Here is a 14901-nt window from a genome sequence, read left to right on the forward strand (position 1 = left end):
CCACAAATTTCTCGTGGGAGAATCCATGTCACAATCTCCACGTAAAGCTTAGCGTCCCCACTACATCCAGACATCTCTACTTGTAAACTTGGTCGATCCTACAAAAATAAATAAATAAATAAATATTCAAACTTTCTTTTTTTTACTACTAATTGTTCTTTATGCAATAATTTCTATATATATATATATATATATATTTGTATATCCACTTTATTAAAATTTGGTTGGGGGTAACATTTTTATATTGAATATAAAGAAGGTTCTGTTGAGATTTGTTAAGTTTATTGAAGTTGGGTGATAATGTTAGTTAATGCTGACATGAGTGCGATTTAATTTCTTTGTAAGTTCCGTTTAAAAACATTAATTTCTTGACGGTAGTTTGTTCAGATAACATGGCATCCACGTCATATTTTGTTGTTTAAATCGTGGCTGAAAGTGAAAGATGGCCTCATCCATGTCTTCTACATAGGAGTTTGGAATGGTCTCTTCCGACTTTTTAGCATAGATATTTGTGTTATCACTAACAGATTTCACAAAAACTTTTAATTAATATGATTAAATTAAATTAAAATAGGATTTAAACATAAACAATATTCAAAATATTAAATAAAAAACACCAATTAGAGAGAGCAATTATCTATGTGGCATTGTAACACACGGTTAAAGTCAATACTCAATGACACGTCAGCTTTAGATAGTAAATCTACTCGAGAGGTTGAGTCAAAGTGTGTGTACGTCACAACTGCCACACGCCTACCTCACTTTTTTACCGTTCCACGTCAGCTTTAACAAACACCCTTCATTTCACCTTATTTACAATCTCACTGCAGCTTTTTCCGTCGTCCCATGGAGGCTATTACTGTCATTTCACAGAGCAGTTTGAATCCCTTAAATCTCTAACAGAAATCAGCTTATATCTCCCACTTCTTCGATTAGTTTTTGCACCATGGCTCGTGATCTCAGACTCCATGCACTCATAGTGCTTCTGCTTCTCGTCTCCTTCTGGACTCCATCGTGTTCGGAGTCAATTCCAACTCCTAATTCCCAATGCCAAACTCAGCTCCAACAAGGCTGCCATGACAGACACAAGTCCCTCAAACTCAAGCTCATCGCCATCGCAACCATTTTAGTTGCGAGCATGATCGGCGTTTGTCTTCCCCTGTTCTCCCGCGCGGTACCGCTGCTTCAACCAGAGGGAAGCCCCTTCGCAATCGTTAAGGCATTTGCCTCCGGCGTGATTTTAGCCACTGGGTATATGCACGTTTTGCCCGATTCGTTCAATTGCTTGACATCCCCTTGTTTGCCGGAGAACCCATGGCGGAAATTCCCTTTCACCACATTCATAGCCATGATTTCGGCTGTGATGACTTTAATGTTGGACTCGTTTTCGATGAGTCGATACAAGAAAGAGTTGATGGAGGCTCAAGTTGCAAAAGAAGAACAGAACGAGGGCATGGAAATCGATGACAACTCGGGGAGAGAAGAAGGAACCAATAAAAAACTTGGTGCGAAATTGGTACGACACCGTGTTATTGCGCAATTATTAGAAGCAGGGATCGTTGTGCATTCGGTGGTGATAGGGCTTTCAATGGGGGCTTCGGAAAATCCGTGCACCATAAGGCCGCTCATCGCTGCTCTCTGCTTCCATCAGCTGTTTGAAGGGATGGGGCTTGGAGGGTGCATTCTGCAAGCGGAATACGGGTTCAAGATGAAAGCAATCATGGTGTTGTTCTTCTCGATCACGACGCCGTTTGGAATAGCATTGGGGATTGGGTTGTCGAATGTGTATAGTGATAATAGTCCCACGGCTCTTATAGTTGTGGGGATTTTGAATGCTTTATCTGCTGGGTTGCTGAATTATATGGCATTGGTTGATTTGTTGGCGTTTGATTTCATGGGGCCCAAGTTGCAAGCCAATCTCACGCTACATATATGGGCTTACGTTGCGGTTTTTCTGGGCGCTGGAGGCATGTCTTTGATGGCTAAATGGGCTTAGTTTTAATGCGGATAGTGTTTTTGATTTTTTTTTTTTTTTTTCCTCGGAGAAATTTGGAAAGTAATCATGGACAGTGAAGAACATCAAGTTATAGGAAAACCCCATATTTTAGTTTTTATTTGTTTATTTCATGTCAAGTTTACTTACCATTACTTTCAAGAACATTAAATTAAAAAAAATCATATGCTGTTGGAAGAAGAATCTAGTTCATCGTGACAGATTGGAAGAAGAACTTTGATTTATTTATACAAAAGAAAAAATCTGAAACTAGAATCTAAAATCTAAAATCTAAAATCAACCTCAAATCCATCAGTAAGCAGAGGAACAGAACAGCTTAAATTTCTAAATTTCTCAGATTCTTTCTTATCTTCCATTTCCAGTTTCCCTATGAATTAATTTTCCCGGTAAATACCTATATTATTGGCTGTCTGTATTCTGATTCACGCAAATCCCTTTCTTCAAAATCCGTAATGCGTAGTTGAGGAACTCGTAGTATTCCAACACGATTTTCTCCAGTGCTTCCAGAGTGTCCAAACTTGAATCAAACGGATCAAACGATTCATCTTCAAGTTTCTTTGTCGCTATTTTCATCTCGTGAGATTCCGCAACAGATTCTTCTTTGTTTTCCCCTTTCTTTTCTTTTTCTTTGGTTGGAAGAAGAACTTGGAGGTCTGCAAGACTTGAACGATTCGACTCTTCCTCGTCATCGTTGATCGGATTTTTCTTGATACCGTTTCGAGAAAGTGATGCATCGTTATCGAGATCCTCCGCATTTTCTTCTTGAATTTTAGGCTTGAATCCGCCATCGTTTTCTTCGTTTGCAAGGCTTCGATCATCTTGTTCGTTCTTGAATTCTGGATCTGAGTCCTCCATGACCAATTTGTTCAACCGAAGAACAATGTCTTCGTTCTGCTTGACTTCTTCAGGTATCATGTTGGAAACCATATTCAAGGGATTTTGCTTGTAAAAGACTGATTCAGAGAGGCGCAAAAATGCAACTCGGTGATCCGCTTCGGTTTCGTAACTTCAGAACCAGAGGAATGCTCTCTCGCATCCCGCTTTGTTTCCTATTTATAGCCAACGAAAAAGCAATTTTACCTAATATTAACCAATTCTAAATGTAATTACCATTTAATATTAAGCAATATTTAGTTTTTATAATTATTATTTTATTTTAGTAAGATAATACTGTCGAATATCTTACCCCAGGCCCAGAGTCATAACTCACACACACCCATATATATAAAGACGTAGACTCACATTCCCCCGTTCGCGGCCTCGTTTCGCGCACTCCTCGCCCGCGCGCGCCCCAAGAAGGTCTACTGCCTGATTGCTTCTACCGAAGGCTGCTATCCTCAAGGACCTCAGCACCGTCTTCTTCATCTCGATTCTTCACTGTACCTCACAGGTAATTCATTCGGCCCGATTTTTCTTTAATCTTCTGTAACTATGCTTGAATTAATAATGAAGTTTGCTCCATTTCTTTCTTTATTTATTTATTTATTTTTTTAATTTATTTCTCTTTAATCTTTTTGTAACTATGTTTAGATTAATAACGAAGCTAGCTTCACTCCTTCCTTTCTTTCTTCATTTCATTTCATTCCTCTTCTTCTTCTTTCTTTCATTTCCTTATCTCCTTCCGTGCAAGGCATCTGAAACTGATGTTAATTTCTCGGAAATTAGCATCGAATATGGTCAATTTTATGCGATTATAATAGATAAGGGCGTTCGGTGGATAATTTTGAACCAGATGAATATGGAAGATAGTTTCGATTAGTTGCGCCTTCCCTGGGCTAACAATTATTCATTAATTCTTGGTGTAACAGTAATTTCTCCATTGTATTTTGACGTGAAGTTATTTTGAGAGGTTATGATTTTCGAATTTTCCCCAATTTGATTTCTCATTAAGAAGTAATCAAGTACTCAGGTTGTAATTCATACAATTATAAACGAAGTGATTAATATCGAAGCTCAAACTAAGACGGAAAAAAACTAGAAAATGGATAAGTCACAGAATGTAATACCTAACGTAGATAAGTACCGAACATAATTTCTAAAGATGTTTTCTTGGTCACTTTTTTAACGATATTGGCTTGGAGGAAAAACTTTTGATTTTGATTGTTATCCATACTTAGGTTGTATAGTAAACAATATGATTTTTTTATTTTTTTACTCCCATTTTAATTTAGTTATTAAAAATATTCTTATATTTACGAAAATAATGAAAAGTAAGAATGTAATTGATATTTAACAGAAGTTGAGGTTTTAGAAAACGGTGAATAGAAATTTCATTGAAAATTAAATAATTTTCATTTATGTCCAGAAAAATAAAGAGATTAATAATTTTATTAAGATTTCAAACAACCAAGAAAATTAATTTAGTATTTGATGTGAATATGGATTTTTATGACAAAAATAAAGATTATAATCCTATGTGTAAATGATCTATTTGCATTTTCTTTTAAATTGTACAATCCTATGCGTATTGGTTGGAAAGCCTCTGATGATATGCTAGTGGCTTGAGGAGCTTCGTAGGGTGTGGGAGAAACGAGTGAGTAGTAGATATAGAAATCAGTATCCTTTCTTAATGCAAAATTAAGACCAGAAAATCCAGATCAGTGAATTCAACAGGAGTGTTGTGAATCCTTTTGTTTAATTGGAATAAGTGTTATAATGTAGATGCCTGGCTTAGCTTATGTGATTTTATAAATTGCAAGTTTCTACATGAAGCGAATAGCAGATTCATTTTATTAGCTGTCCTTTGAATTCTAAGCTTATTTTCATGGGAATGGTGGAAACTGTGCATAATCGTTTGTGCAATTGAACTTATTTGTATTTGTACTATTCCTCCAAACCAGCCTGTCCTCCTGTCATGGCTACGCGGGAAGTTGTGGATCATGCCAGAAATTTTGCCGTCATGGTCAGAGTCCAAGGCCCTGTGAGTCCTTATCTTTCTTGCCCCTTTCCCCTGTTCCCGTGCTTGCAATTTCCGTTGAGATGGTGAAAAATCAGTGCGAGCCTTATGATTTAGGACCCGAAGGGCCTGAAGATGCAAAAACATGCATTCCATCAGTATCAGTGAGAACCTTCTTATCTGATAGATTTATTTAAGGGTTGTATGTTTTTAACTTGAACAAGATTTATTGATTCCCTCTATCTTTTTTGGCATGTAAAGTTCTGGGAGGACAACTCTTTCAGCATCTGGAATGATGTTACCTGAAACCCTGTATGATACCAGGGTCGCTAAGCATCTTGGTAATTATAAGGATCAATTTGCAACGTTGGTTCTGACTGTTTCCTCCATTTTTGAGCCTTTTATGCCACTTCAACACAGAAATACTATTCACAAGGTTAACTTCGTTTACAATGCTGTAGAGGGGGGGAAATGTATGTTCTGGTTTTGTTTTAGTTATAAATTATCGTTTCCCGTAGTCATATATGTCATTACCTGGGTTAATATATTTGATTATCCAATATATGAGCTGCAGGGAAAGCCTGAGCTAATTCCTGGTGTTCAGATTGATATTATGGTTGAGGTATAGTTTATAAGGTTGTAATTGTATATTTGATAAGTTCACAGCTCTTCTTGAATGGTTAATTTGGCATTTAAAATCACACATTATTAATCATTGCTGCACAGGGTAACTCATTGATGGAGAGAGATTCTGATGTTAGTAAAACTCCACATTGGCATGCTGCCCACTTGTTGGCCTTGGTAGGCATTCATATTTTTTTATTAATTAGTTGGGGTTCTAACAGTTTCAAGAAATCCAAATTCGACTTCTCTTTTTCGAGGGCGATGCTTAGATCGCAGGGTAAATTTCTGTAATTGTGGATAAAATTTAGCCTATAGGTTTTCTTATGTGCGTTTTATTTTGAACTACAAGTTTGCTGATCCCATTGCCGTATAAACCAACATTACATAAATTTAGGATTACGGGTCCTTTCCAACAATGTCATGTTTACTCAGCTACTCTGCCTCCGACAACAAGCAAGGGCACTTTTTTTTTTTCTATCTTTTATCATATTTTTGAGTTTATTTATCTGGCATGCAATTGTTTTCATGTAATTTAGATACCATGTTTGCAGTATGATATACCTACAGCTGCCTCTGCTCTTAAACCAGTCATGGATGCTTCTTTGGATTCATTACATCAGAGATGGGAGGTCGGCTGGTCTTTGGCCTCATATAAAAATGGTTCTCCATCCTTCAGGGATTCTCTTCGTGGACAGGTTTTAAATCTGCTGTCTTTTACTAATGAACTAAAGCAAAACTTGCTTGAAGAAAGAAATGAACCTAACTCTTGATAAATGAAATTTAGCGGTTGTTCTAATTATTATTCTGTAAAGAAAAATTTCTCTATGAAGAGCCATCGTTCAGAATGGTGAGTGATGTTTGGGTTGATAAAAAAAAGGTTGAATTACCATGGTGTAATCATGCGGAGATTTCACATCCGGGAGTTCTACTTCTGGTTAGAACTTCAATCACCATATACACATTCCTCTCTCTTGTAATCTATATAACACGAGACATCTCAGTTAACCATTATAGAAAACTAAAAAAAAGGTTGGCTTGCAATAGATAGAATCTTGTTCGGAGGTTCACCTCAAAGAAGCTGCATTTGGGCATTATCAGATTGAATTCGCTTGTAACAACCATTCATTTAAAAAAAAGTGAAAACCTTTTATTATTTTGGTGGAAAGTAGAACTAAAAGGGGACACAAATGAGGATTAGAACAAAGCCAAATATAATGCTTGAAGGAGACACCTAGCTACATCAACTAAGCTTTCCATTACGCTTCACAGAGTTACCCCAGTTTGTACTAATTATATTTGTGGAAAAAATCACTTTAAGAGAGCCAGCGATATTCAGTTGAGAATTCATTATTTAGTTCCTTTTAGTAATATATTCATTGGCTCTTCTCAAGTATTGTTCTATTTATCAAAGATTGAAGCCACCAATTTATCTTTTGTTTTGTCACCATATTTTTATCATTTTTTTTCTTTTCATTTTAGTCTCCTGAGTGTAGTTTCTTGTTTATCTTCAGATTGAAAATGACGAGAATACCTTTGCTGGGAGCCAGAGATATTTGGATACGGAAGGATCTAACAAGAATAATGACTTGACAATAAGAATTGCGATTCTTTGTGTTCCCTCATTCTCAAAGGTGAATCTCTACCTCTCCTTACCTGTCATTCATTAGAAAATTGCTCTTTTGTAAACTGCAGATAGGCATTTCATGAATATTCGTAGCCTTATCTTCTTGACTTGTAGATGTCTACTGTTAGTTATTATATTTGGACTCTTTCTAGGACATGCCAAACATCCGTTTATCTCCCTCAAGGCAGCGAGGATCCTTTCTTCTTGCTGTTGGTTCCCCTTTTGGTGTTCTATCACCGGTGCATTTCCTTAACAGGTAGGTCAATTTTCTCTAACATTTGGTTAATAAAGTTTTATTGTTTTTAAAACTGGTCAAGACTAGCAAATTATTAGGACTTTATTCACGTTGAACTTTGTATAATCCTAGATGATAGTGGCTGTTCCTCTCATGTTTTTCTAGTTCAGCTAGTATTGATATCAGCATGGCGAAATGGTATTCTGGAATCTCAGTGATGAATTTAGTAGTTAATTGATAGATAAATTCTGCAGATGGCTATAGAAGATTTTTCTTTTCGGCAGCATGTTTCTCAATTTGCTCTCTATTTTCTGGTTGCGGAGCCAAATTGCTTTAAAGGGTAAAATATACTACCAAATAATTCTGGTTCAGTCTATATTTACTTCATGCTGTAAATTACAGATGATGAGTTATGAGGTGTTGAAAAGATTATTACCCCCCTCCAAAAAAAAAGAAAAAAAAAAAAGGACTACTTTCCTCATACAATTTGTAAAGCAAAAGAGACCATATAGCCTTTTAGTTATAATTTGACAGTTTCCTTGGACCAGTACCTTCAATATATAGGCTCATCATGTCAACAAATTGTTTGAACTGATTCTTGGATTTGAAATTTGCGCCGAGTGATTTCTGCAAAAGATGGGTTTGAAAAATGCTTCTTGTCATTTATGTCTAAAGCTCACACACGAAGACATGATATTTCTTTGCATTTTTTATACTCCAAAAGTTAGCTGCTGTATTTTTTGTGACTAGTAGTCTTTGATTGTTTGCTCAAATTAGCATATCGGTTGGATCAATTTCCAATTGCTACCCTCCTAACTCGAGCAAGTCATTGCTGATTGCTGACATGCGGTGCCTTCCTGGTATGCACATCTATCTGTTCTATTATATTCTGTTTTCTTCTGGTGGTTTCTTTCTTACAATTATGATACTTTATCTGTTAGGAATGGAGGGCTGTCCGGTTTTTGATGAACATGCATGTCTCATCGGTGTTCTGATTAGACCACTTGTGCATTATATGACTGGTGCTGAGATTCAGGTATAACGATACTGTTTGCTTCACTTTATGTGCTATTAATTTAATATCTCTTGGAGTTATTGCATTGTGTGTGACTCTAGCCTTGGGTAACAGCTGTTGATTCCATGGGGAGCCATCGCCACTGCTTGCAGTGGTCTACTTCTAGGGGCTTATAATGCTGGAGAAAGGATTGACAACGACAATGGGTGTATTAGTGCTGTGGGGAATGAGGCAATGAATAAGGAACACAAATTTGAGGGAGCCTTTTGCAGTATCCAAGAAAACTCTAGTTGTTCTCGTCCTTTCCCATCTAAAATTGAGAAGGCAATGGCTTCTGTTTGTCTTGTTACAATTGGTGAAGGAATATGGGCATCTGGCGTTTTGCTCAATAGCCAAGGCCTAGTACTCACCAATGCCCACTTGATAGAGCCATGGAGATTTGGGAAAGCAAATGTTGGTGGAGAAAGATCGATTGAAAATGCCAAGCTCCTGCAGTCCTACACTGAGCGTTCTCCGTGTTCAATGCACAATGGTGTTTTTGGCCGCAAAAAGAGTGGAAATTTAACACAAAATGCCTCTAAGAATGCAAATATTCTTCTCCAGAACCAAATTGAGGGTAGTAAGTTGAATTTTGCTAACTATGGTCGTAGAAACTTGCGTGTTCGCTTGAATCATGCTGAGCCTTGGACATGGTGTGATGCTAAAGTGCTGTACATCTGCAAGGGACCTTGGGATGTTGCATTGTTGCAGCTTGAGCAAATTCCAGAGCAACTCTCATCTATTACTATGGATTTTTCATGGCCGTCCGCAGGATCAAAGATACATGTTATTGGACATGGACTTTTGGGACCGAAATCGGGTACCTCTTGTCAAATTTGTTGTGTGATTTAGTTTGGCATGTTAAATTGGTGTTAGAAAAAGTTCTGTTAGGATTAGGGATGAACCAGACGGAGGAATATTTTCAGTTTCAACAGTTATTTAGCAGTCACCATTATTATTTTTTAATGGGTTACTTGATTGCCAAAATGGATTCATTGGAAGGAAAAGAATTTTTTATTTGCATTACATAGATGAAGTTTAGTTCTTTTTTCTTTTTTTTTTTTTCCTTTTCTTTTTCTTTCCCTTTTTTAGATTAACTGAATCGAGTTTGAATTTTGTTAGGCTTCTCCCCATCTGTTTGCTCTGGTGTGGTAGCCAATGTGGTGAAAGCAAAGATTCCCCCATCTTATCATCAAGGAGATTCATTAGAATATTTTCCGGCGATGCTTGAAACAACAGCTGCAGTGCATCCTGGTTGTAGTGGGGGTGCTGTTGTCAATTCAGAAGGGCATATGATTGGACTTGTTACAAGGTACAGTGCAACAAATAAAGATCAATCTATCCACATCAGATTATGCTTGTTTATTGGATTTGTTCCTCGATTCCCTGGTAGTTTATGAAAACAGTCCACTAATGTTATCGCTTTATTATCCAGATACACATAAGTGGGAACAAGTTAAATGATATGCCTGCTTTTTTTGTGTTGTTAGTCAATGATTTCTAATACCGAGCCACCATCAGTTTTATGGTGGATTACCTCTGGAAGTTGATAATTTCTGTGAAATGTTGATACAGCAATGCGAGGCACGGGCGAGGAGCTATTATTCCACACTTGAACTTCAGCATACCTTGTGCAGCTTTGGAACCCATTCATAGGTTCCTTAGAGGTGCGCCAGCTGAATTAATCCTACTGTGATTTTTCCAGCTTTTTTTCTTTACGATCCATGACCATAACTTGCCACGCCATGTGTGCTAATTCTAATTGCTGTGTTTTTTCCACTTGCAGACATGAAGGACCTCTCAGTCCTAAAAGTTCTGGATGAACCAGATGAACAGCTTTCTTCTATATGGGCATTGATGTCACAGCGATCTCCCAAGCCCTCTCCTCTGCCTGATCTGCCTCAATTGCCAGGTGGAGACCATGAAACAAAGGGGAAAGGTTCTCGATTTGCGAAGTTCATTGCCGAACGACGAGAAGTATTCCGAAAGTCAACTCTTCATAACGAGGAGGAAAAACTTCCATCTAATGTGATCCGTAGCAAGCTATGACCATTCAAACTTTGGGCATTCTACAGGCTGAAACGTCTGATGAGATGAAAGAAAACTGATGGGAACTGCATCACAATGATTAAAAACAGCGTTGCTTTTGGTTTTGAGTGTGTTCTTCAATATCTTTATATGATTGGCTCCATGGCTTCAGAGATGAAGACATTTAGCTACGATTCTAAATGTTCTGAATCGATTTTTATTTCACCAACAGGTATTTGAAATGAAACCTCCCTTTACGATTAGTATTTTTCCTTTACGCATGGTCTTAAAAGTTGTATTGAACTTCCATTTTTCATGTTTCTTCCACTAACTAACTAGAATCTTCACCACCACCAAATATTAATATTTTTCCCTTACGCATGGTCTTACGATTAATATTGAGCCCATTTAGGAAGTTTCCTGCAGGAACCAGGCCTACAGGCCCAAGTTTTGCGTCGTGATTACGGAGCTTTAGTCTTTCACCTGGGAAAAATGGGCCTGAAGTTGATTCCGTGATCCAAAGAAGAAATATTGTCCAGATTGGTTTAATCGTTGAACAATATATATATATATATTAGAGGATTGGGTTGGAATTGAAGGTAAGGGAATGCGTGATTATGATGAAATGAAAGGAAGAGATGGGGAAATGAGTGGGGTGTTTTTATTACACAAAAGTGTGATAATGAATCAAAGGACAGAGATGTTTGTGTCTGCAAGTTGGGCTGTGGTCAGCCATTGATGGCTGCATCTACCTCTCTGAACTAGTTTCTTTCTGATCTCTCTTGATTGATGGGGACGGCGGCGGTGGCGGTGGTGGGAAGAAATTGAATGAAATTGTGGCTGTGCTGTGCTTATGGACCACCCCCTTTCGCTAATTCCAATTCTTACTTCTCTTTTACGATATTCTTCCTCTTTATGGAAGAAATAATAATAAATAAATAAATAAATAAATGGAGGAAGCTCCACAGAAGTTGAGGAAAACCATGGTGCACAAAATTCCAAGTTCAAACATTTTCCATCCACTTTCCCTCCTTTCCTAATCTTTCCATCCATTTTCTATTCCATGGATTTCACATTCCTTCCCCACTTACCAAACTTACCAAAACCTATACTCCATATGACCTATACTCCTCTTTAATCAATATGAGATCTCAAAATTCACTTCCCTTGACGTCTTAAAGTTTTTGCTGACACACTGCTTGATGTCTAGTTTTAATATCATTTGTAAATAAATATTAACCTCTCTGCTTGATGTCTAGTTTTAATATCATTTGTAAATAAATATTATCCTCTCTGAATTTTCTCCTCAAGGTTTTAAAATGCATCTAATAGAAAGAAGATTTTATACTCTTATAAGAAATGCTTTATTCTCCTCTCCAACCAACATAGGATCTCACAACATAATGAGAAACATACGTTCGAATTATTAGCTCATTCAGCTTGACATCATTCATGAGTTGCTCGTTCAACCATCCTCAAAGCACGATCCACCCACCCAATGAAGAGATAGAGATGATAATATCATTATTAAACAAGAAATGACTGTTTTCCTTGTAAGTCCCACTTCTGCAAAGTGCAAATTACAGAGCAAGGTAGTGAAAGGGAGGGTAGTTCCAACAGGCGTCCCATTTTAGAGCGAGAGTGGGGTGAGGTGTGTAGGAGTATGAAAATAAAGTGGAAAGCTTTTGGCAGGTATTCTTTTATGGAAGAAACCAAAGATTCTTTCAACACGCCAGCCCAGGCTTCAATTAAAAGCCTTCATTAATCCTATAAACCACATTACTTTAAAACTCAACATAAACTGAGGTTGGTAGCACAGATCAGAGTGTACTCTTACTTTATCCAAAACAAAATCCATTCCTTCCCTATAACCCCTCATTTGCTTTCTCTTAACCATTAATTACTTCCCTTAGCTTTACTTTTATCTCCTTGTCTTTTCCTTCCCTTTCGAATTTTCCCATCTCTTTTTATGGGGTTTTTTCTCAGACCCACCACGTGAAATTTCATTACAAAAACATTAGCTTAATAAAGCTCTAATTTTTCACAAGAACTCAAGAAACCCTCTTAATAAAATATCATAAAACTTGTAAAGATCAAAACTTTCACTGCCTTTCAATGTTTGAATCCCATAACAACATGATTTCAATGATTTTTTTTGAGTGGAGAAAGTGTGTAGCAACTGCAACATCATTTCTTTCTTCAACTCTATTCACAAATGCCCACAACTTTCTCTCTCTCCAATTATTATACTCAACATGACACCCCCCCCCCCCCCCCCCCCTTTTTGTTGCTTTGCTTTTGGAAGAGAATATCTGGTTCTGTTCTCTTATTTTACCCTAATACAACATCTAAGCCTCTCTCTCTCTCTTCTTCTTCTTCTTCTTTCTTCTTCTTCAAGCTAAAGCTCTTCTCTTTGCTTTAGAATCTGGTAAATGATAAAAAGGGTTGATCCATAATGGCTTCAGCTTCCCGGATTATGGATAAACCCCGTCAAGAACAACAACAACAGCAACAACAACGACCACGGGTAGCACCGGCTCTTAAGTGCCCTCGCTGTGATTCTTCCAACACCAAATTTTGTTACTACAACAATTACAGCCTCTCTCAGCCACGGCACTTCTGCAAAGCCTGTAAACGCTACTGGACCCGCGGCGGAACCCTAAGAAATGTCCCCGTCGGTGGTGGCTGCCGGAAGAACAAGCGCCTCAAATCTTCTTCTTCTTCTTCCTTCTCCTCAGTCAACGCTACTCCCACGTCAACCCCAACTCAAAAACCTCGCCTTCACAACAACTCCATCATCAATTCTGCTACTAATATTATTCCTTCTTCCCCAATGTTTTTTGGGGTTCATAACACTAACCCATCTCCCTTAAATCTTCAATTTTCAACTCTTGATTCTGTTTCTGGTCTTCTCAACCTTTCCCCGCCGCCGCCGTTCGACGCCATTGGCAGTGGTTTAGGGTTTTCCCACATCGGTGATCTCCGTGAAACCTTCAATTCCCCTAAGCAAATTCAAGATATTTCAATTCATGCAACTCACTTCCATCCTCCTGCCATCTCATTCGATCGAAATTCGCAGCTTTTCGGTAATTTCGAAGCTGGTTTGATGAAGGAAGACTTGAATAGGTAAATCACCCTTGAACTCAAAAGTTTAAATTAATAGATTGTACGTACAAAAATTAATCATTTGTTCGCATTGACTTATTAGGCTGTCCCATAATCAAACCGAGCAAGTCGATCCATCGAATTTTTCCGACCCTTCTCGGTTCTGGAACTCGGCAACCACGGCGACGAGCAATTGGCATGATCCAACGAATAATGGGTCCTCAATTGCTTCTCTATTCTAGGAGATCAAAGCATTGGCTGTCTATATAAGAAAAGACAAAGAATAAAGTTGAGGAGAGGAGTGGGATCGGAGAGATCATGTCAGCTGCAAGAACAGCTCAAACCCTTAAACTTTATCGATGTGGGTTTGAGAATTTTATAGGTAATTGCGCTGAGAGGAACCTCGGATCCTCTTTCATTCGTCCCTATTAATACCATCCTATCAACAATTTAGAATTTGGACTAACCTCACCTACGCATGGACTTACATGCATGCATTCAAAGGGATCGAATACGTTTTTTTTTTTTTTTTTTTTTTTTTTGTGGGTATGTATAGCTAAGGGTATAGGAAGAAATCAGTGGAAGATTTGTTATTTTGTAATGGCAATGAAATTTAGATTCGAATTTGTGATCTTTTCGACATTTTAAAGCTAACCTTCGACAATTAATTATGAAAGTCGAGTTCTTTCTGGAATGTGGAGTCGTTTTCAAATTATAATCGAGCAGCCCAATTTCGAGCGTCACTTAATGATGAAGAAGCTGTCTCTTGAACTAAAGTGACTTCAATTCAAGTTTGGTCCCAAAGCTAGCCTAGCTGCATCATAAACAAAAGGAGACACTTTTTTTTTCTTTCTTTTTTTGCCTTTTATCTTGTCATTTTTCTTCCCTTTCCCCCAATAACAAGAAAGAAACAAGAAACGTACAAACCGATCATCTTTTTTGTAGCTCAATTTTAAGATACGTAAGTTTGACACGAGCGTTATTTAATGGATGATGGTTGTGATAATCTCGAATAGATTAAAGTACTATATGGGTTAGTAATTGTTATTGTAATTGAGTGAGTAGGGTCAATTGTAAAGGGAAGTGGGTGATGATGGCAGAGAAGAAGGTGAAGGTGGGCAATGAGTCCAGCTATGGTTTAAAAGCTTGGAAGGGGCATTCATGGCGCTAAACAATTCCATGCAATGATAGCAAAGAGAAAGAGGGTATCATCATATATGACATATAATATTAATAATGGTTTAGTCAACAATGGAATGGAAAGGGTTATGTTATCTGGCCAAGGGGCAGGTGACCAAATGATGGTGGCGGGGTACCCACA

At 37.7% G+C, this 14901-nt stretch overlaps 3 protein-coding genes across 7 annotated transcripts; all 3 read left to right on the forward strand.

Annotated features, from left to right (window-relative positions):
• The first annotated feature begins 620 nt into the window (after positions 1 to 620).
• LOC111804461 (fe(2+) transport protein 1-like) lies at positions 621 to 2045 on the forward strand. Its single transcript, XM_023689268.2, has one exon. The coding sequence runs from the start codon at positions 947 to 949 to the stop codon at positions 1994 to 1996; it is 1050 nt and encodes a 349-aa protein (XP_023545036.2). The 5' UTR covers positions 621 to 946; the 3' UTR covers positions 1997 to 2045.
• A 1198-nt stretch (positions 2046 to 3243) lies between these two features.
• On the forward strand, positions 3244 to 10752 carry DEG15 (protease-like protein). 5 transcript variants are annotated; one of them, XM_087127817.1, is made up of 15 exons: positions 3244 to 3404; positions 4855 to 4934; positions 5028 to 5074; positions 5172 to 5346; positions 5485 to 5532; positions 5637 to 5711; positions 6086 to 6229; positions 7046 to 7165; positions 7311 to 7414; positions 8171 to 8253; positions 8335 to 8429; positions 8523 to 9267; positions 9570 to 9759; positions 10023 to 10114; positions 10234 to 10752. In XM_087127817.1, the coding sequence occupies exons 2-15, from the start codon at positions 4869 to 4871 to the stop codon at positions 10494 to 10496; spliced, it is 2247 nt and encodes a 748-aa protein (XP_086983943.1). In that variant the 5' UTR covers positions 3244 to 3404; positions 4855 to 4868; the 3' UTR covers positions 10497 to 10752. The 5 variants fall into 5 exon arrangements, with proteins under 5 accessions (XP_086983943.1, XP_086983944.1, XP_086983945.1 ...); XM_087127818.1 differs by lacking the exon at positions 6086 to 6229; XM_087127819.1 differs by having other exon boundaries at positions 3251 to 3404; positions 4855 to 5074; positions 5172 to 5251.
• A 2066-nt stretch (positions 10753 to 12818) lies between these two features.
• LOC111804001 (Dof-type zinc finger DNA-binding family protein) lies at positions 12819 to 14211 on the forward strand. Its single transcript, XM_023688640.2, has 2 exons — positions 12819 to 13601; positions 13684 to 14211. Exons 1-2 carry the CDS (start codon positions 12931 to 12933, stop codon positions 13820 to 13822), a joined length of 810 nt encoding a protein of 269 aa, XP_023544408.2. The 5' UTR covers positions 12819 to 12930; the 3' UTR covers positions 13823 to 14211.
• Positions 14212 to 14901: the final 690 nt, after the last annotated feature.

The sequence above is a fragment of the Cucurbita pepo genome, chromosome 10 (assembly GCF_057944985.1).
Source record: "Cucurbita pepo subsp. pepo isolate OVF chromosome 10, ASM5794498v1, whole genome shotgun sequence".
Classification (NCBI taxonomy): Eukaryota; Viridiplantae; Streptophyta; class Magnoliopsida; order Cucurbitales; family Cucurbitaceae; genus Cucurbita; species Cucurbita pepo.